Consider the following 22,005-nt stretch of genomic DNA (forward strand, 5'->3'; position numbering starts at 1 on the left):
ACGAAACAAATTCCGAAAACGAATGTAATGAATGCAACGAATTTAACTAAACGAATTTAGTTAAATAACGAATCGAAACGAAACGAAACTAAACGAATTTTTTCATCCTGCACATGTCTGACTCATACTAACGCTATAGGAGTGTTTGTTGAGCGTTAGAAATTTAGTCAAGTGTGAACAAGCCCTAAGAGCTTCAGTACAGTGTCTGCTCCTAGGTAATATCTATGCCCAAAATAGGCTGCTGCCCCAAGCTGTGTTGAATAAAAGCTCACACAAGGAGCAGACCAAAGATGATAATAGTACAGTAAGATTTATTATGTTGAAATGCCATCCATCTTGAAATCCACAATAAAATAACACAATCGTATAGCTGTACACTTTACATCGCCGGCTGCTGCAGACAGGAGTATGCAGTGGTGTGACATAAACATGTAAGCCCCACCTCGATGCATTTCGTCCAGTGGGACATCTTTAGGAGACCGCTAGCATTGATTACCCCCATGTTTTTTTAGACTGTTCCACTCCACCTCAATGGAGGGGGAATGGAGCTCTCAGCCATATTCCCATTGCCATACCAGAAGTGCCATTTTACCAGAGGTTCTGCCATCTTCCCATGGACATACCATAGGAAATATTTTACTGGAGGATCTGCGTACCCAAACCTCCTACTAACAACGAACTATAGCAGCTTGGAAGCGTCCAATTACATATAATGATGCCATGTTAGCCATTACCAGGCACCACCACCAACTTGCACATCCTTAACAGAGTGGTAACAACCAAGAGTTGAAGAAAAAATGATCACTGTATTCTCCAATTCTCAATAACAGAGAATTGATACCATTAATTATTGGTCTGGATTAGGTCTAGACCAGCATTTGACCCTGAGTACAATCAAGGGTTAAAGTGTATGTTGCCTCACCAATTCATATTCCCAATGTGTGTGTTTTCCTTTGTACTTGTGTAAAAAGTATCCTATTCTCTTTGTATTTTTTCCTTTATGCGAAATTCCTGGTGATCTTGCCAGTTCCCTGCTTCCTTATTTCAAACTAACCACTCTAGGCATAGAATCACCTCTCCCCCTCCCTCCCTGCCTGTCAGCTCCTGTGTGTAAGGCTGTGAGCGATCTCTTCCCTCCCCTTTACTCCTGCCACTATTAGTAGCTGGCAGCAAAGTCAAAGAAAGATTATTGCCAGCCCCTCGGTTCCACTAAGCTATACTACACTGTGTACATGTTTGTAAAAAATTATGCCTCTAAATACCTTCTTTCAGATCTTTTCTGGTCAGTCACGTGACCTCCGGCCACACTCTTCCCCCAATCTAAGGGCTATAGTGGGAGGGGCTGAGCGGACAGCACAAGCAGTCACGTGACCTCCTGGCTGACGACAGAGGGGGATCTCTCTTCTTTGCCTTTACAACCACTTGAGGCCATTCTGTCTTTAGCCATGAGACTGTTACTTTCAAATTTAACTTCTTCAGATCTGCGCTATAGCCAAATGACAGCTACAGCGCGGACCTACTTTACCGGGAGGGCATCAATAGACGTCCTCCCGTGCTCGAGCAGCCTGCACGCCCCCTGCAGGGTGTGCGCGGCAAGTCTATGAGACTCACTGGATCACAGATCGGAGTAAAGGGTCAATCTCTACCCCTTACCAGGTGATCAGCTGTCAGTCAATGACGGCTGATCATGTGATGTAAACAGAGCTGGTAATCCGCTATTTTTTCTCCTCACGCCGATAGCGTGTGGAGAAAAGAAAAAAAAAGCTGATCACCGGCGGCTGTCAGAGGGACATGGGTCCCGATCAAGGAGAGCAGCCGCCAGCTCATCTGTGCCCACCTGTGCCACCTGCCAGTGCTGTCTATCAGTGCCCATGGTGCCACCTATCAGTGCCCATGGTGCCACCTATCAAGGTCACCAATCAGTGCCTCATCAACAGTGCTGCCCATCAGTGTCTCCTACCAGTACCCATCAGTGTCGCCTACCAGTGCCATCTATCAGTGGTACCTATGAGTGCTTTTTAGTGCCCATCAGTGCCACCCATCAGGGCCATCCTATCAGTGGCCATCAGTACCACCCTGTCCCCATCAGTGCCACCTTATCTGTGCCCATCAGTGCTGCCTCATCAGCGCATATCAATAAAGGAGAAAAATTACCTGTTTGCAAAATTTTATAACAAAAATTGAAACATGATTTTTTTTTTTTTTTCAAAATTTTCCGTTTGTTTAGCAAAGAGTAAAAACTCCAGTGGTGATTAAATACCACCAAAAGAAAGCTCTATTTGTGTGAAAAAAATGATAAAAATTAAATTTGGGTACAGTGTTGCATGACCGCGCAGGAGGGGGGTTTAAGTGCCCAGTAAGCAAGTGATTAATTTGATTCAACTGAAAATTGATTCAACTCTTTTTGGAAAACAAGTATACTTATCCTAATGTTTAACTTTGTGAATTGAGCCTATGGGTTTTTAGTATGTATTACTGTATAGTACTGTAAAGCTTTTTTAAAAAATCAACAATCTCAGCATCCTTCTATGCAAAACGAAACATATGTTGAGACTGTATTACCATATAGGGTAAACGTGTTGACTCTTTCTGCAGGCGTATCTCTTTTAAAGGTTCAGTTTCTGAGCAGCAGATTCGTGAGAGCAGTGTGGAGTCTTTGAGGGGCTACTTGAGTGACATTATTGATGCCATCTTGGGCTCAGTAGAACAGTGCCCACCAGGTATGCGTCTTTGCTTCAAGCAGCTACATAAGCGTGTGGAGGAACGTTTTCCTGGGGCAGCCAGTCAGGTGAGAATAAAATTTTCATTCCCACCAACATGTGATAGGGGGAGCATTTTGACACCAGTGGATGTGCAACGCCCCTGTTTGTCAGTACATAACCTTGTGAAAATGTGATTGTTCCCACATATTCCTGCATGGAACACCCGGTGGGAGGGGGAGACTATACTTCAATGGGTACCTTCCAATAGTGTTTTCTGCTTAAAACCAGGATGTGAAGTATGCAGCCATCAGTGGTTTCCTCTTCTTGCGATTTTTTGCTCCCGCTATCCTGACACCTAAACTGTTCCACTTAAGAGAGCATCACGCTGATCCACGCACTGCACGCACTTTACTGCTGCTGGCTAAGGTATTCTGCAAAATAAGAGGAAGTTTAGCTTTTCTCAGACTGTTTTTTTTGCCATGCATGCTATTTGCAGTTTGTATTGCCACTTAAGTCTGTTATTTCCTTTAAGCACTTGTTAGTCCTTTTACCTCTACTTTGGATCCCTTTTAAATTAATGTATTTCAGTGTGTTGTTGCATGTATCAACAGTTACACTGAATGCTACTTGTTTGTGATTTTTTTTTTTATATTATAATAGTCATATATATTATAAACACAAAAGGTCCCTGGCATACTTTCAAGATAATCTAATCTAATTTTTTCCACTACTCATGTTCAAAACCGGCAGCTTTCAGAATACAATAGCTCGACAGGAGGGATTCCTCCATCCATGCTGTTGACAAAGATAGAGTAATCTGGTAGATATTTTCTGTCCAGCCTGCAGGCTGAATGAAAAATATATCCATGTATAGCCAGCTTAATTCTAAACTATCTGAATTATCAGCTATGGGACATCTGAAGCAATGCACAAACTAGATTTAGGCTCAAATGGAAGCAATCCCTTCCTCCTCAAAGGTACAGCTACACATCAATAGCCCAGATAAGGCAGTTGAAGACTCCAAGAGCATATTTATAGGGCAATAATTTCACAATCATCTCTGCCCCCTTGTATGCTCAGAGCTGTAGAATGAGGAATCAGCTCATTTGTTAAGATAAAACACTCACAGGATGGGTTACCCTGTGTCTTAGCAGTTGTGCAGCCAGTATGTGCACCTGTTGACATACAGGACCATGGGAAAGAGATCCCTACAAATTTGTATTTCACAAATATCATGAAAATAAGGACAATTTAAGCTGAAAAGCCACATCAAAAATTGCAATCAAGTACATTACAAATTGCACTCAAAATGTATATTAAAAACAGAAAAAATATGCTATAGTTAAATAGCATTGTGCAAAGATCAAATATATGTAGTGTACTATTGTCATGCTACCTTACTTGTGTAACAATAGGTATGGTATTGACCATTGGTTTTATTATCTGAAGTCAGACTTGCTCATTGTCTAGTATATTACTTGCTTATCTTTATTCTTTATTTCTAGGTAGTACAGAGTATTGGAAATCTTGGGCAGCAGCTAGGTCACGGAAAGGAACAGTGGATGTCTCCTTTACATCCTCTCATTCAGCAGAGTGTGGGCCGCTTGAGAGATTTCTTAGACAAACTCACAGACATGGAGAGCGATGTTGGTGTGTGGTATTAGTTGACAGCAAATCTGACTGTCATCTTTCATCTGTATTCATCCTCCTCAATTTATATTTCACTTTAGTCTTGCTGTTTGTCTCTGCCTTCCTCACACCTGTTCCCCTTTCTGTATGATGTGCCTCTGACACTTAATATGGATGGAAAAGGGATTCAAATGAATGTCTGTTACCAGGATACTGGATGCTGCTTCTCACCTTGCATTTTCAACTTGCTAGCAGTTGCTGTTGTGTTGTTTGCTATAGCACAAAAACAAATGGGCTGAATTAAGCAGTTGGTGAATACACTTTAGACTGGATTCACACCTGAATGTCAGTGTATTGAGGAGATTTTGATGATTTTTGTTTTGCGTTTTTCATGTATTTTTCAAATCTGTGGGGCCAAAAATTTCCACATCTGCCTGAAATAAAGCTCCTGTATTTTTTATAGTGACAGATGACTAGCGACAGGAGTCATTTAAAATAGGATTTTTATTGTTAAGCATTTTGTAGCTTTGAGTTACAGGTAGGAATGGGCATTGGAGGGTCCAGGAAAACACCTCTTTGAAATTTTCCAATTCAGCTTGTGTCTGCTTATAAAAAACAAAAGCCCCAGGATTGCTTTTACCATGGGGCACTTGCAGACCCATGGACAAGGTAATAGCATAATAAGGTAAAGCACTGAAAAATAACATGTGCACAGTTCCAGTGATGTAAAAGCACATACTGGGGGTTATTTACAAAAGGCAAATCCACTTTGCGCTACAAGTGCAAAGTGCACTTAAAACTGCACTGAAAGTGCACGTGAAAGTGCAGTCCCTGTAGATCCGAGGGGGACGTGCAAGGAAAATATAAAACAGCATTTTAGCTTGCACATGATTGGATGATAAAATCAGCAGAGCTTCCCCTCATTTCAGATCTACCCCTCAGATCTACAGCGACTGCACTTCCAAGTGCACTTTCAGTGCAATTTCAAGTGCACTTTGCACTTGTAGTGCAAAGTCGATTTGCCTTTCGTAAATACCCCCCACTGTGTAGTACTACCTTTTTTTTCTTGTAAAACTAATAAAATACAAGAAACAAAAAAACAACATGCATCATTTTTTGGTGTTTTTTTTTTTTTTTTTTTTGCTTTGTTATCGACTTTTTTATTTTGCAAAAGGCATGGGTAAGTCCACATTGATAAGCTCAACACAGCTCAGACATAGCTAAGGGAACATAGAGTGCAGCTAGTACAATCCAAAACCTCAAATACAAACATTGGGTCCTTTTAATTGAGAGCAAGTGACACAATAGATTAAGAGCCCTTTCACACTGAAAGCGCCCAGGTATCGGCGGTAAAGCGGCGCTATTTTTAACGCCGCTTTACGCTTTACCGTCGTTTTAGTGGCACTATTCGGCTACTAGCGGGGAGGTTTTAACCCCTGCTAGCAGTCGAGAAAGGGTTAAAACCGCCCACAAAACGCTGCTGCAGCGGCAGTACGACGGGACTGCCCATTGATTTCATTGGGCAGGGGCGCTAATAGGAGCAATGTATTCACCGCTCCTTTTGCACTGCAAAGAAGCTGCTTGCAGGACTTTTTGTGACCTCCTGCCAGCGCAGCGCCCCAGTGTGAAAGCATTCGGGCTTTCACACTGGGTTTGCAGCTGAGGGTTTTTTCAGGCTCTATTTTTAGGGCTAAAGTGCCTGAAAAACGGCTCCAGTTTGAAAGGGGTCTAAGAAAGACAAAGGTCTCCATGAGAAACATACAAAAGTCCCATAATGGCTTCCTGCCAGAGGCAATCCCACTGCCCTTTGTCCAAAAAGAAAAAAAAAAAAACGCATTTTTTGCAGATTTTTATATTCAGGAAAGGGGAGTAAAAGAAATCATAAAAAAAAATTAATAACAAGGTGGGGGCGGGGGAGCACGCCAGGGAGAAGTTAAGCCAAGATTTGTTTTTCTTTTTACTTTATATAACCAAATTTGGACACCTGCAGCTGACCTCAAGACGGTAGAGCTGCGGAGAGTAGTCCAATAGTTTTTATTCCGATAACTTTTTTACAAAGAGCAATCGGGAAATGTAAATTGTGGTAATCCACAGGAACTAACCAATTTAAGTTCACTTTTAAAAGATGACTGCTGATTGGTTGCTCTGTCTTACTTTACCTATATCTTACTTTACCTTGCTCTGTGTACTGCTTTACTGTAGCCTGCAAGGCATTGGAGTGTCCCAGTACAGGCATTTGATTGTTGGACTGTGTAGTCCAATAGGAGCTGTGAATTAAAACCTGGATCATTCTGCTTCCAGCAATACATTCTATGCCTTACGTCACCTCTAACTACACATTTGGCCTATCACCTAACTTATTTAAAAGGGAATAGTCATTCTTGTGCAGTCCTGGACCCGCAACTTATTTGTGCCACATTTTCACAAATTGAGGTGTATAAAAACAAGTGTCTGTTGCCCATGCTAACCAGTCTAATATCATCAGTCTAGTTTTGTTTTTATTAAACATAGAGAGCTTTTTCTTTAGTTTTTATACATAATTTTTAGAGGGTACACAATAGCTAGCGACAAAGTTGATAACACAAGATGTGATGGATCTTTTTTGTTGTCTCCACAAACTATAAAACTGTAATCTGCTTTAAGGCAGCTTTATCTTTTATTGACATTTCCTTAATACCACAAAGACAAGTTTTTAACATATAGTTTCTAGCCTTCGTAGAAAGGTAAAGACATTTCCTCATATCTCATGCAGGAAATGCCAACCAATATAAACAGTATATCCTTAGCTGAGTTACTGATTTCAGGTAATAATGCTGTTATCTTTATGTCAATCACTTAGTAGTCCTAGTATGAACACAGCTAAATGTAATACATCTTATAGGTACTGATAAATGTTTGTGGTGTTATGGTGTTCAATTACAAAATGTTTGTCTCGTGTACATAATGAGGTCTGCCTGTGGTTGATCAAGGATTGCCATGTTCATCTGCAAGAAAGTCTTTAGTAATGTTTTTGCTGTTATAGATATACAAGCATTTCTTTAATATGCCTGACTGGTGTTGGTGTAAAGCATTCTGACCCTTTTCCCTGTTGTGTCATGGATCTTGCAAAATGCTCCATCTCAGGCCTAGAGGCCCAAAAAGTTCATATGTTTTAGTACTTTCTGACACCTGTTCCTACATTCAGTTGCTCAATTGTTAATTCTCTCTCTTGTAGAGTGTGGACAGACATCTCGCACTCTTTTTCATCCATCGGTCACTATTAAAGAAGGATTTTTACACAAGCGTAAAGCTGAAGCTGTAAATCTGGTTACTCGTTTTACTTTCAAGAAAAGATACTTTTGGCTCAGTAGCCAGACTCTATCCTATTCCAAAACACCAGACTGGCAGGTAAGTGGCATGTAAAGTAAGGCACATAATCATAGAATGGGGATCATCAGCTCTCAAACACAGAAATGACAAAACCTTGAGTGAGACCATACAAGGAACCAATGTTTGATTTATTGGTGTCCTAAGCTAAAGCCCCACTCCAGAATAATGTTTACCTGTGCCCACGTGATCCCGCAACCCCAACTGTTTTCCTCTACTCTCTACTTCTGCTTGGGCCCTTCTTCAGTTGTCCACTTGGGGGCCTGCATGACAGGGACACTTTCTATTGGATGCGCGGTGGCAGGGTCTGCTTAGGATCCAGAAAAGGACAACATCATTACAGGGGGATGGTAGGGGAATGGCAATCTTGGGCTCCACTGGCAACACTGAATTTGTGGTCTCCCCAAAATTGGGTTTTAACTCGATACCTCTGATAATTTCAACAGACTTTCCAATCATTACCTGATTTTGCCAAAATGGAAGGATTGGTCAATGTTCATTTGATGTATTCTTCTTTACACCTAAAGAGTAACTCAACTTTTGTTGAGAAAAAACATTCTTCTCTGGGTGGTCAATGTACATTCTAAGGATTTTAACAAACTTTGTAGCAGGTTCCTACTTTTTGATATCCTGAAGAAATATCTGTCTATGTCCATGTGCAAAATGAGGGTGCATTGGAGTAATTTCATAATTATGAATCAGCAGCTGCACTTGCAGGGCTTTGAGGAAAGTGGCAGGGTCTGCATCCCTTTTGACGTGATGTCCCTTTGGGAGTATCTCACAAAAAATTACATTTTTGTTGTAGAGTATGTAAAAAATCTGACTTTTATCTTAGTGCAGACTTCTGTGAAAATCAGTAAGTCAATCACGCAAGCAGGAAATTACATTTCTGGGGCGCGTTTTGTACACCATCAGTCTACAGAATGTCTCCAGGTTGCCATGCTGCATTGCATTTTACAGAAAATTACAGCATTGCAGATTGAATGGGAAAGGTAATTGTTAATAACATTACATTACAGTATGACTTGTATAGCAATTGTATATGCCTTTTTTTTTTTTGCCTTTTTTTTTTTCCCCCTTTGAAAGTGGAGTTACCCTTTCAAGTGAATGTTAACCCGCACATCTACCCAGTGAAGTTTACAGCCTCAGATGATACACAGGGATGAAACAAATCTCCCTACATAAGTTTTACTTGCATATCTGCTGTCTTCATCTTGCTATATTCTTTAGAATTCTTACATTAGGTAAGATTTTTCCTAAATTGTGTGTAATGCGGCGCTGAAAATGACAACTGGAAATAACAGTCCAAAGTAGATCTGAAGAGTAGGAGGAATCCAATCACCAGCTATAGTGCAGATATAAAAGAACACTTGACACCACGTGATAAAGTAGTCTGCTTACCAGATGGCTGTAAAAAGTAGGCATGTATAGATATTCTCAATATCATCCAGCAAGTTCAGCTCTCTGGAACTCCTCATCAATACAGACAGCAATATCCGGATGGTTTTCTCCACAGATCAATGCCTCCCAGAAATCACACCAGAAGTGGGACTTTCAATAACGTAGTCAGCAAATACCCATGAAGAGAAATAAGTGACCCAAAGTGAAGACCCATCATAAAAATAAAAGCAATTTATTGTAGTAACTTACAGTTTGAGTTCAGGAATGCATGCATCAATTAAGACAATTGGCTGCAGCGTTCAGCATGCTGGTGTCAACCTGCCTGACATGTTTCATCACAATGGATGTCTTCAGAGGCGTGGCTTTACTGATCACTGCACGCCATATAAATAGGAAAGCTAATTGGTGGGGTTGAAGGGGAAATAATCTGCCAAAAGAAAACAGCTGGGCATATAACAATATGTGTCTTTCGTGTGGCGCGCTATGCGCATGCGCACACCAGAATTACAACTGATTGGTCATCCACCGGCGTGTGACGTGAGGATAATACCTCTACGTCATTCTGCACGCCGCAGGAAGAAAACAATGCAATATGTTATACAGCGCATGTGCTCATCAATGGGGAAGCCTGATAGGTTAACACTGTCGGCAACAGCTGACGCGATACCGCGTCACAGCAGCCAAAATGGATGGAAAAAATTGGAATTGCGCTAAATACTGACATGCATATAAATAATCGCCATTTCAGCAATAAATCCCTGAATGCATATCATACAAGGTAAAAGCGTTTCAAAGTGCCATAACCCTAAACAGTATGAATTAATTTATGTTGAAATAATTAAATAATAAAATAAATTAATTCATAAAAATAAACAAACGTGAGTCCATACACATAAATGACTAAATCACCCATGTGATAAAAAATATAATAATGTGAAAAAGTCCATTGAAAAGTTGTATAATCTTTGCTGTTGTAAAGATAGTGCTCGATCCACCACCACGAGTGAAACAATGGCTGCTTACCAGAGACTCATGATCCCACATTACAGAGGATCAGAGAAAGCCTGAATAGGGATCATTCCTCCGGACCACAACCGATGAGCCAAAATCTTTGGGATATAATGACACAACCAGAACGTTGCCACCGGAGTATAGGTGTTTCAAAACCGCTTTCTTTGCGTATCCCTGTAGCTGAACTCCCGTTACCAAAATGGAAAAGCCTGATAGGTTAACACCGATGGCAACCGCTGACACGGTGCCGCGTCACAGCCGCCATTGCGTCCAATTGAAAAAAGGGCAATGTAGGAACACGGACATACTACGTGTCAGCGCTTCGTGCCACCTAAACAAAGGACAGCAATGGCCCAGAGCGATAATAAAAAACGCTACACATTCAATAGTCCCGGACCAAAGGAACGACTGGAGTGCAGCGCAAAACAATGGGGGTAAACCCTAAAACATAAACTAACAAAATTGAATACCTAAACAATCGCATATTCTAGAGTGGATAAAATACAATACATATACACCATGTGTCATACATATAAAAATATGCATACAAAAACAGTAAAATCAATATATAGTAGCTGAAAATGATAAATCCCAAACAAAGGGTCTCAAAGAAAGTCGCAAAAAAAGGCCTCATAAATTGCAACAAAAATACTTTTGGGTATCAGACAACCCTGGATAAGAAATGTGGTTGGAAGTAAAGTTAACTGTTGTTAATGAAGCTATTGACATCCCACTCCACATTCAACCCAAAGGGTGTATAACACTTCAAAGTATAAATCCAATGGGTTTCCAACCTCGAGATTTCCCTCTTAGTGAAACTACCTCTCCAATGGGGTGTAAAGTGATCGATGGCAGTAATAGTAGTCCCAGCTGGATTTTTATTGTGATATTCAAGTTAATGGCGTGATACTGTGTGTTTAGGAAACCCTTTTTTTATGTTCTTTAGATGCTCTTTAACTCGCAAAATTCATGGCTCTCATAGTGCGGCCTACATACTGTAGACCGCATGGACAGGTCAATAGATATACAACATTTTTAGATGTACAAGTGATAAAAGTGTCTATATTTAAGACTGTTGTAATAGTATGGGACTTAAAATGACAAATTTTTTTTATCTTTATTGTTAATGCCACAAACTTTACATTTACGACATGGAAAGAAACCTTTAGAGTTTTGAAAAAATTAGACTCTATTCGGGGCATGAAGAACATTAGGGACAACCTGCAATCTCAGGGGTGGTACTCCTCTATAGATGACCTGTGGGTATTCAGGTAAGGTTGGACCTAGAATTTAGTCATTCTTCAACACGGCCCAACGCTTTTTCAGAATTTTCTTTATCTCATAATGTTGTCGTGAGTAAGTAGTAATTAAAGAAAATTCATGAGTGTTATTATTAGTAGCTTTATCTCTTTCAACATTGTGGTTCTATCCATGATGGCAACCTCTCCTATGGCTTTATCCAGATCAGCATTAGAATACCCTTTTTCCAAAAATTTAATTTGAAGATCAGAGGCCTGCACGAAGAAATCTTCCTTAAAGGTACAGTTACGCCTTAACCGGGTAAACTGGCTTTTAGGAACCGATTTCAACCATGACGAATGATGGCAGCTCCCCTGTCCAATGTAGCCATTTTGATCAGTTTCTTTAAAAAAAGTGGTGATCTTAAACCTGTTGTTAGAAATCTGTATATTTAAATCCAGAAAGTGAATGGCGACCCTACTCATTTCAAATTGTAGGACAATGCCCAAGGTGTTCAGATTTAATACCCGCATAAAATTGGTCAATGATGTTTCATCACCATCCCATAGGAGGAGGATGTTGTCTATATATCTACCCCAGTACACCAATTCTGGCTGTCTGTCAGCATAGACGACATCCTCCTCCCACTTGGCCATGAACAAATTAGCCATACTGGGCCAAATTTTGCGCCCATGGCAACCCCTCTGTTTTGGAGGTAGAAAGAACCCCCAAACCAGAAGTAATTATGTGTCATGGCAAACCTGAGTAGGAGCAATATAAATTCTCTCTGTGAGGGGGCCAGCTGGTTATCTCTGGTTAGAAAGAGATCCACTGCATCCAGACCATCAGAGTGGGATATAATGGTGTACAGGGAAGACACATCGGCAGTGGCCATGATGTAACTATCTTTCCACTCCATGGCTTCTAAAGTTTATAAAACCTGGGAGGAATCTTTCAAAAAAGAGGGAGTCTGAAGTACCAACGGTTGTAGAAACCCATCGATACATTTTCCAATACGGGAGGTTACGGAGTCTAATCCGTTAATAATGGGCCTCCCTGGCGGTTTATCTAGACTTTAGTGAATTTTTGGTAAAAATTAAATAACTGGAATCCGGGGGGGGCATCGGAACTAAAAATGCTTTTTCTTTCTTATTGATCAGATGTTTATTAAAACCATTAATAAGCTTCTCTAGCTCCCTTTTATACTTCGTAGTAGGATTGTAATGCATGGGGATGTAAGTATCCGTATCAGACAAAATTCTGTTCATTTCATCTGTATAGGCTTCTTTATCAAGAATAACAATCCCCCCCCCCCTCCCTTTATCAGCTGGTCGGACAACTATATCCCTCCTGTCTCTTAAAGTTTTCAATCCGTCCCGAAATGTATGATTATTGGGATCTTTTTGAATTTTTAATTTTTCTAGATCTTTCAAGACTAGGTCCTTAAAAACAGAAATAGACGGGGGAACAAAGCCAGGGGGATTGAAGAGCGAAGCATTAGAAGGACCGGAGTGTCTGATTTCGTTGGCGGTATTAACCGATCTTGTGATGGGTTGAGACAAGAAATGTCTTTTAATATACATTTTCCTAATGTATTTTTGTACGTCTATAAAGACGCCAAGTTTACTCAAAGGTCTATCAGGGGTATATTTAAGGCCATGATTTAATATAAATTTTTCATTATCAGTCAAGACTGTCTTGCTAGGATTGAAAATCCCAACATCTTTTATAGTCTCCGTCTTTTTCGCTCTGTGTCTCTTCCCCCATCTGGTACCTCTTTTTGTTTGCCATCTCTTTTGTTCTTTTGGGAGCCCCTTGGAAAAAAAGGAGTGGAAAGTGGACCAGGAGGAGGAGGACCCCTGGGGGGGTACTGTGGTCTCCTTGGTGGATAGAAACCAAGGCTGTCCCAATCGGAGCATTCCCTGGTTGCATATCCAACCCTCGGAGTTCGCTGTGATGGATGTTCAACGATGATTCTATTGTTATATCCATCATAGCGATCAACATAGTCTCTAGCCATAGGTTCATAATAGTTATTGGTCGGAATGTCACCAGGGTCATTTATTGGTGAATGACTATGCTGAACATAATCACCTCTCCCGTCATGGGTTCTATTTTGTGGACGCCTGGACTTGGGCACTTTTTTGGAAACCACCTTCTTCCAGCCGTCCACAAATTTATTCCCACGTCCACCTCCCGTTTGATAGGGAGGATTTACAGCACCAGATCTAGGCCCAATAGATTGTCTGGGCGCTTGCTCAGTGTTTCCATTGGCCAAGGCAGCTCTTCTAATCTGCCATTTAAAGACCTGATTAGTTTTATAATCCTCCTGGTCTCTAGAGTACTTCTTCTTCTTCTTCTTTGTTTTCTGATCTATGTCCTCCTTTTCTAGAATTCTTTTGAGGCTATCAGATCTATTCTTATACTCATCTAATTCTTTATAGGGTGTTAATTTGGTCTTAACATCGGTTATATCTTCGTCTAGTTTATTAAGTTTTCTTCTTTTTCGCCCTATTAAAAAACGTAGGAGATCTAATCCTACATCGTTAAAATATTTATACCAAACAGCAATATCAATATCGTCATCCTGGGGTGAGATTTCAAACCTAAGGCTCCTGGGAACCATTTGGTCATCCAAATATTTTTCTAGAAAGGCAACATCCCAGTTGCCATGTACTTCTACGATCATGAGGTTCTTTAATCTCACAAACAGGCCTCCTAAATCATTATTCTGTTGATCAACAACATCATTAAAAGCACCTTTGAGATCAATACATCTGGAGCTTGGAAACTCAAAAATGTCCATAATATTCAAAATTCACATTAAAATTGAAATAAAATGCAAAGAAGAAAAGCAGCAAATAAATATATCAAAAATACAGGTTAGATCACAAGGAAAATCTGCACTAATCTATAATAGGTAAAAACAAGCAGCCAGCATAGTTTGATATCCAAACGTAAAAATCCAAAATTGTGTATAATGCAGCACTGAAAATGACAACTGGAAAAAACAGTCCAAAGAAGATCTGAAGAGTAGGAGGAATCCAATCACCAGCTATAGTGCATATATAAAAGGGCACTCGACACCACGTGATAAGGTAGTCTGCTTACCAGGTGGCTGTAATAAGTAGGCATGTATAGATATTCTCAATAACATCCAGCAAGTTCAGCTCTCTGGAACCCCTCATCAATACAGACAGCGATATCCGGATGGTTTTCTCCACAGATCAATGTCTCCCAGAAATCACACTAGAAGTGGCACTTTCAATAAGGTAGTCAGCAAATACCCATGAAGAGAAATAAGTGACCCATAGTGAAAGCCATCATAAAAATAAAAGCAATTTATTGTAGTAACTTACAGTTTGAGTTCAGGAATGCATGCATCAAATAAGACAATGGGCTGCAGCGTTCAGCGTGCTGGTGTCAACCTGCCTGACATGTTTCATCACAACAGATGTCTTCAGGGGCGTGGCTTTACTGATCACCGCACGCCATATAAACAGGAAAGCTAATTGGTGGGTTTGATGGGGAAATAATCCACCAAAAGAAAACAGCTGGGCATATCACAATATGCGTCTTTCGTGTGGCGCGCTATGCGCACACGAGAATTACAACTGATTGGTCATCCACCTGCGTGCAACGTGAGGATAATACCTCTACGTCATTCCGCACGCCGCAGGAAGAAAACAATGCAATATGTTATACAGCGCATGTGCTCATCAATGGGGAAGCCTGATAGGTTAACACTGTCGGCAACAGCTGACGCGATAGGGCAATGTAGGAACACGGACATACTACGTGTCAGCGCTCCATGCCACCTAAACAAAGGACAGCAATAAAAAACGCTACACATTCAATAGTCCCAGACCAAAGGAACGACTAGAGTGCGGCTCAAAACAATGGGGGTAAACCCTAAAACATAAACTAAAACATAAACTAACAGAATTGAATACCTAAAAAATCGCATATTCTAGAGTGGATAAATTACAATACATATACACCATGTGTCATACATATAAAAATTAAAAATATGCATACAAAAACAGTAAAATCAATATATAGTAGCTGAAAATGATAAATCCCAAACAAAAGGTCTCAAAGAAAGGCCTCATAAATAGCCACAAAAATACTTTTGGGTATCAGACAACCCTGGATGAAAAATCTGGGTGGAAGTAAAGCTAACTGTTGTTAATGAAGCTATTGACATCCCACTCCACATTCAACCCAAAGGGCGTATAACACTTCAAAGTATATATCCAACGGGTTTCCAACCTCGAGATTTTCCTCTTAGTGAAACTACCTCTCCAATGGTGTGTAAAGTGATCGATGGCAGTAATAGTAGTCCCAGCTGGATTTTTATTGTGATATTCAAGATAATGGCGTGATACTGTGTGTTTAGGAAACCCTTTTTTTATGTTCGTTAGATGCTCTTTAACTCGCACATTCATGGCTCTCATAGTGCGGCCTACATACTGTAGACCGCATGGACAGGTCAATAGATATACAACATTTTTAGATGTACAAGTGATAAAAGTGTCTATATTTAAGACTTTTGTAATAGTATGGGACTGAAAATGACAATTTTTTTTATCTTTATTGTTGTTAATGCGACAAACTTTACATTTACGACACAAAAAGAAACCTTTAGAGTTTTGAAAAAATGACTCTATTCGGGGCATCAAGAACATTAGGGGCAACCTGCAATCTCAGGGGTGGTACTCCTCTATAGATGACCTGTGGGTATGCAGGTAAGGTTGGACCTAGAATTTAGTCATTCTTCAACACGGCCCAATGCTTTTTCAGAATTTTCTTTATCTCATAATGTTGTCGTGAGTAAGTAGTAATTAAAGAAAACTCATGAGTGTTATTATTATTAGTAGCTTTATCTCTTCCTTTCAACATTGTGGTTCTATCCATGTTGGCAACCTCTCCTATGGCTTTATCCAGATCAGCATTAGAATACCCTTTTTCCAAAAATTTAATTTTAAGATCAGAGGCCTGCACGAAGAAATCTTCCTTAAAGGTACAGTTACGCCTTAACTGGGTAAACTGGCTTTTAGGAACCGATTTCAACCATGACGGATGATGGCAGCTCCCCTGTTCAATGTAGCCATTTCGATCCATTTCTTTATAAAAAGTGGTGATCTTAAACCTGTTTTTAGAAATCTGTATATTTAAATCCAGAAAGTGAATGGCAACCCTACTCATTTCAAATTGTAGGACAATGCCCAAGGTGTTCAGATTTAATACCTGCATAAAATTGGTCAATGATGTTTCATCACCATCCCATAGGAGGAGGATGTCGTCTATATACCTACCCCAGTACACCAATTCTGGCTGTCTGTTCCTCATTCAGCAGTAAGAGTGTCGTTCTGACATACTCTGTGTGACAGCTGATTGGAGGAAAGGCACACACACCCCCCCTCCACATTAGCAGAAAGAGGAAAATGCTTTCAGAGCTGTGCTTTTACAAGGCAAGGTCTGTGCTAATCTATTTATAGCAACCTCCCACAACACACATTCCAGGCTGCCTTCTTGGTGAACTTGTCAGAAGTTATCATGCTGATAACAGCACTACGGAGCAGCACAAACGCACGCGACTTAGGGCTTTGGAGAAAGATAAAGAAACACTACAGAAATATGTGCTTAGGTCACATTTAAAGAATCTGGTTTACATGCACTTTAAGTGTGGTCACACAAAGACTATAAAAAAAAATCAAAGTCTACTTACCAACATAATACCTAACAGTGGTGGCCTGCTATGGCGCCCCCCAAAGCTGCTCATCATTTAAAGAAAAAATACTGGCCCTTTAAGTGTGTGCGGGATGTGGGACACATGGGTATATGGGAAGTATGACATGCTGCAATCACCGTAAAAAAAGAAAAATGAAAAAAAAAAAAAATAATGGCCCTTTAACCACTTCAGCCCCGGAGGATTTGGCAGCTCAATGACCGGAGGACTTTTTACAATTTGGCACTGCGCTGCTTTAACTGGTAATTGCGCGATCATGCAATGTTGTACCCAAACGAAACTTGTGTCCTTTTTTTCCCACAAATAGAGCTTTCTTTTGATGGTATTTGATTGCCTCTGCAATTTTTTATTTTTTGCAATATAAATGGAAAAAGACCGAACATTTTGAAAAAAAAAATATTTTCTACTTTTTGTTATAAAAAAATTAATAAACTCAATTTTAGTAATACATTTAGGCCAAAATGTATTCAGCCACATGTCTTTGGTAAAAAAAAATGTCAATAAGCGTATATTGGTTTGCACAAAAGTTATAGCGTCTACAAACTAGGGTACATTTTCTGGAATTTACGCAGCTTTTAGTTTGACTGCCTATCTCATTTCTTGAGGTGCTAAAATGGCAGGGCAGTACAACCCCCCAAATGATCCCATTTTGGAAAGTAGACACCCCAAGGAAATTGCTGAGAGGCATGTTGAGCCCATTGAATATTTAATTTTTTTTGTCACAAGTGATTGAAAAATGACAACAACAAAAAAATTACACAACGTCACTAAATAATATATATTGCTCACACATGGCATAGTTATATGTGGAATTACACCCCCCAAAATACATTCTGCTGCTTCTCCTGAGTATGGGGGTACCTCAGGTGTGAGACTTTTTGGGAGCCTAGCCGCGTACAGGCCCCCGAAAACCAATCATCGCCTTCAGGATTTCTAAGGGTGTAAATTTTTGATTTCACACCTCACTACCGATCACAGTTTTGAAAGCCATAATATGCCAAGATAGCACAAACCCCCCCCAAATGACCCCATTTTGGAAAGTAGACACCCCAAGCTATTTGAAGAGAGACATGTTGAGTCCATGGAATATTTTATATTTTGCCACAAGTTGCAGGAAAATTATTATATTTTTTTTTGCACAAAATGTGCAAAATGATCTATTGCTCAAACATGCCATGGGCATATGTAAAATTACACCCCAAAATACATTCTGCTGCTTCTCCTGAGTACGGGGATACCACATGTGTGAGACTTTTTGGGAGCTTAGCCGTGTACAGAACCCCCAAAAACCAATCACCGCCTTCAGGCTTTCTAAGGGCGTAAAATGGTGATTTCACTTCCTCACTACCTATCACAGTTTTGGAGGCCATGAAATGAAAAGATAGCACAACCCCCCCCCCCCCCATATGACCCCATTTTGGAAAGAAGACACCTCAAGCTATTTGCTGAGAGGCATGTTGAGTCTATGGAATATTTTATATTTTGCCACAAGTTTCTGGAAAATTACAATTTTTTTTTTTTTTTTACACAATGTTGTCACTAAATGATATATTGTTCAAACATGGCATGGTTATATGTGGAATTACACCCCAAAATACATTCTGCTGCTTCTCCTGAGTACGGGGATACCACATGTGTGGAACTTTTTGGCAGTCTAACCCCGTACAGAACCCCGAAAACCAATCACCGCCTTCAGGCTTTCTAAGGGCGTACATTTTTGATTTCACTCCTCACTGCCTATCACAGTTTCGGACGCCATGAAATGCCCAGTTAGCACAGACCCCCCCCCCAAATTACCCCATTTTTGAAAGTGAACACCCCAAGCTATCTGCTGAGAGGCATGTTTGCATATCTCACTTTTTGTCAGTTTTGAAAATTAAAAAAAGAAAAAAAAATACATTTTTCTTTTCTTTCTTCATTTTCAAAAATAAAGAGCATCAAACAGTGAGTTGTACCAACACTACACTGACACCAAGTCACATAGGCATACAATTCACCCCCCGATCACCCCCCCCCCCGTTAATTTATTTATTGTGCTTTTTATTATATTTTTAAACTGTTCCTTTCATATATATTTTTTTTTTATCATTTTTATTATCTCAGGGAATGTAAATATCCCCTATGAGAGCAATAGGTAGTGACAGGTACTCTTTTTTTGAAAAAATTGGGGTATTAGACCCTAGATCTCTCCTCTGCCCTCAAAGCATCTGACCACACCAAGATTGGTGTGATAAAATGCTTTGCCAATTTCCCAATGGCGCAGTTTATATCCAGCGAAACCTAAGTCGTGAAATGCTCGTAGCTTCCGATTTCTTAGGCCATAGAGATGATTGGAGCCATTCTGGTCTCTGATCAACTCTATGGTCAGCTGGCTGAACCACCGGTTGCATTCTCGAGTTCCCTGTTGGGACAGGAGAGCCCGAGAAAACCATGGAAGATGGTGGGAGTGTGGGGGGAGTTCCCTCCCACTTATAAAAGCAGTCTAGAGGCTAATTAGCCTCTCAGATTGCTTTTATATGAAAGCTGACTGCTGGCTGAAAAGAATGATACCAAGATGATACCTAAGCCTGCAGGCATCATTCAGGTATAACCACTCAAAGTCCAGCAACATAGCAGTACGTTGCTGGTCCTTGTTGAGCATACATTATAATGTTCTTTTTTCATGCAGCCTGTGGGCTGAATGAAAAAAAGAGATTGATCGGTGGGTATGCCCACTATTAGAATACCGCCCTTCATCCAGCCACTTCTAATAATGGGCATACATGCACCATTTTTTTTTGACTGTGATGGTGAAATCGCCTCCGACGACGCTGGAGTCACGACTTTACGTATTGTGGGAGCAAATGCTGTTGCTGTCAAGATAAATGAACCCGTGCTGCAGATGAATGGAGTACCTGCTAAGCAAATGATGGTTAACAATAAAACAAAGTAATATTACAGCATAATAGTAAGACTTACCATACCTGCAAAGCAAATACAATAAAACATAGTAAAAATAAAACATTACAATCTGTGCCTAAAAAAATATATTCCGAAGCATGGGGGCAATCCGCCCCTAATGTTAGGAGCAAATCGCTCCTCCACCCCTGCCCCCTTCGGCATATATGCTCTTTTTTTTTTAACTGTGGTGGTGAAATCACCTCCGACAGTGCTGGAGTCACGACTTGTATGTCTATGTATCGTGGGAGCAAACGCTGTTGCTGTCAAGATAAATAAACCTGTGCTGCAGCTGCATGGCGTACCTGCTAAGCAAATGATCGTTAACAATAAAATAAACATTACAGTATAACATACCATACCTGAAAAGCAAATACAATAAAACATAGTAGAGCGGACAGTAAAGAGCGAAAATAAGAGAGAGAACAATAGAGAGAGGAGAAAAATACAACCACTACTATTTTTGGATTTTTTATTTTATATTTTTTTGTGTGTTTTTTTTTATTTCTTTTTTTTTTTTCACTTTTATAAAAACTGTAAAAAAAACTGTAAACAGAATGTTGCAGATTAGGGTCTCTCAAAATGTGATGGCCATCACATCTTTCGAGACCCCGAGACCCTGTGTTTGTGTGCCTGGGACTGTGTGGTGCTGTACACTACGCTAAAACTCCACTAATGTGTGGTAGCATTTGAAACATTCACCAATGCAGAGACCAGGTTGGTCACGACAGGAGGGACAATAAAAGCGAGTGTCACTCCTAAATCCGCATTTGCTGCAGACACGACAGCTGGCTCACTGCATTTAAATTGGGAAGTTGGGCAAGAGCACCGTCTGGAAACAGAAGGGCTCTGACGATCTCTTCCTGGAATTTAAGGAAGGATCCAGTCCGTCCTGAAGCTTTGTATAGTACAAAAGCGTTCAGCAAAGCCAATTGAAATAAATAAATAGACACTTTTTTGTACTAGCACCTGGCCTTATGGGCAATTAGGTACGGCACCAACAACTGGTCGTTGAGGTCCACCCTTCTCATGTTAAGGTTGTATTTATGGACACAAAGGGGTTTCTCCACAACACCAGTCGCAGTAGGAATTTGGACTGTCGTGTCTGCGCGAAGCGAGGACAGAACGAAAACATTCTGTGAGTCCCTCCACTTCACTGCTTACAAATTATTACACCTCAAGCAGGCTCTCTCCCCCTGTCTAAGTCAGGATTCTACAAGCCGTTGGGGGAAGCCCCAGCAATTAGTTCGCACGGTACCACATGCGCCAATTCCATAATAAAAAAAGTGACTAAAAAGTGGCACAAGTGTCCATGTACAAGTGGTACCCCTTTCCGAATAAGGATGACACCAAGTCCCACACTATCTTACCAGTGCTCCCTATGTAGTCTGGCCAGTTCTCCGGCTCTACATGACTATCTTTTCCCTCGTAAACCATAAAACTATATGTATAGCCTGTGGCCCTGTCTCAGAGCTTATACATCTTGACGCCGTATCTGGCACGCTTGCTGGTAAGATAGTGTTTGATAGACAAGCGGCCAGAAAACTTAATCAGGGACTCGTCAACGCAGACAACTAGGAGTAAACAAGGCTGCAAAACGTTGGTTGAAGTGGTTTACGAGGGGCCGAATTTTGTAGAGCCGATCAAATCCAGGGTCACCCCGAGGACAAAAGAGTTAATTGTTATTAAAGTGCATGAACCGCAAGATCTTCTCATATCGTGTCCTGGTCATGGAGGCAGAGAACATGGGCATATGGTGAATTGGGTCAGTGGACCAATATGACCGCAACTCACTCTTTTTAGTTATGACGATGAGGAGAGATAGGCCCAGGTCTTAAATTCAGAAACTGTACAGGGGGTCCCCGGGTTACGAACAGGATAGGGACTGTAGGTTTGTTCTTAAGTCGAATTTGTTTGTAAGTCGGAATAGTACCTTTTTTAAGTGCAAATCTAGTCTCAGAGACAGGA

The 22,005-nt window shown here is 40.5% G+C and overlaps 1 protein-coding gene across 2 annotated transcripts in view; it reads left to right on the forward strand.

The window, feature by feature from the left end:
- The window catches only part of RASAL1 (RAS protein activator like 1), a 181,679-nt gene that overhangs the window by 147,514 nt on the left and 12,160 nt on the right, over positions 1-22,005 (forward strand). For both annotated transcript variants that reach the window (XM_073630463.1, XM_073630472.1), the window contains 4 exons: positions 2,596-2,788; positions 2,991-3,128; positions 4,208-4,352; positions 7,546-7,718. In XM_073630463.1, coding sequence (XP_073486564.1) covers positions 2,596-2,788; positions 2,991-3,128; positions 4,208-4,352; positions 7,546-7,718 — 649 coding nt within the window. The remainder of the gene's footprint in view (positions 1-2,595; positions 2,789-2,990; positions 3,129-4,207; positions 4,353-7,545; positions 7,719-22,005) is intronic.

This window comes from Aquarana catesbeiana, linkage group LG01 (genome assembly GCF_042186555.1).
Source record: "Aquarana catesbeiana isolate 2022-GZ linkage group LG01, ASM4218655v1, whole genome shotgun sequence".
Taxonomy (NCBI): domain Eukaryota; kingdom Metazoa; phylum Chordata; class Amphibia; order Anura; family Ranidae; genus Aquarana; species Aquarana catesbeiana.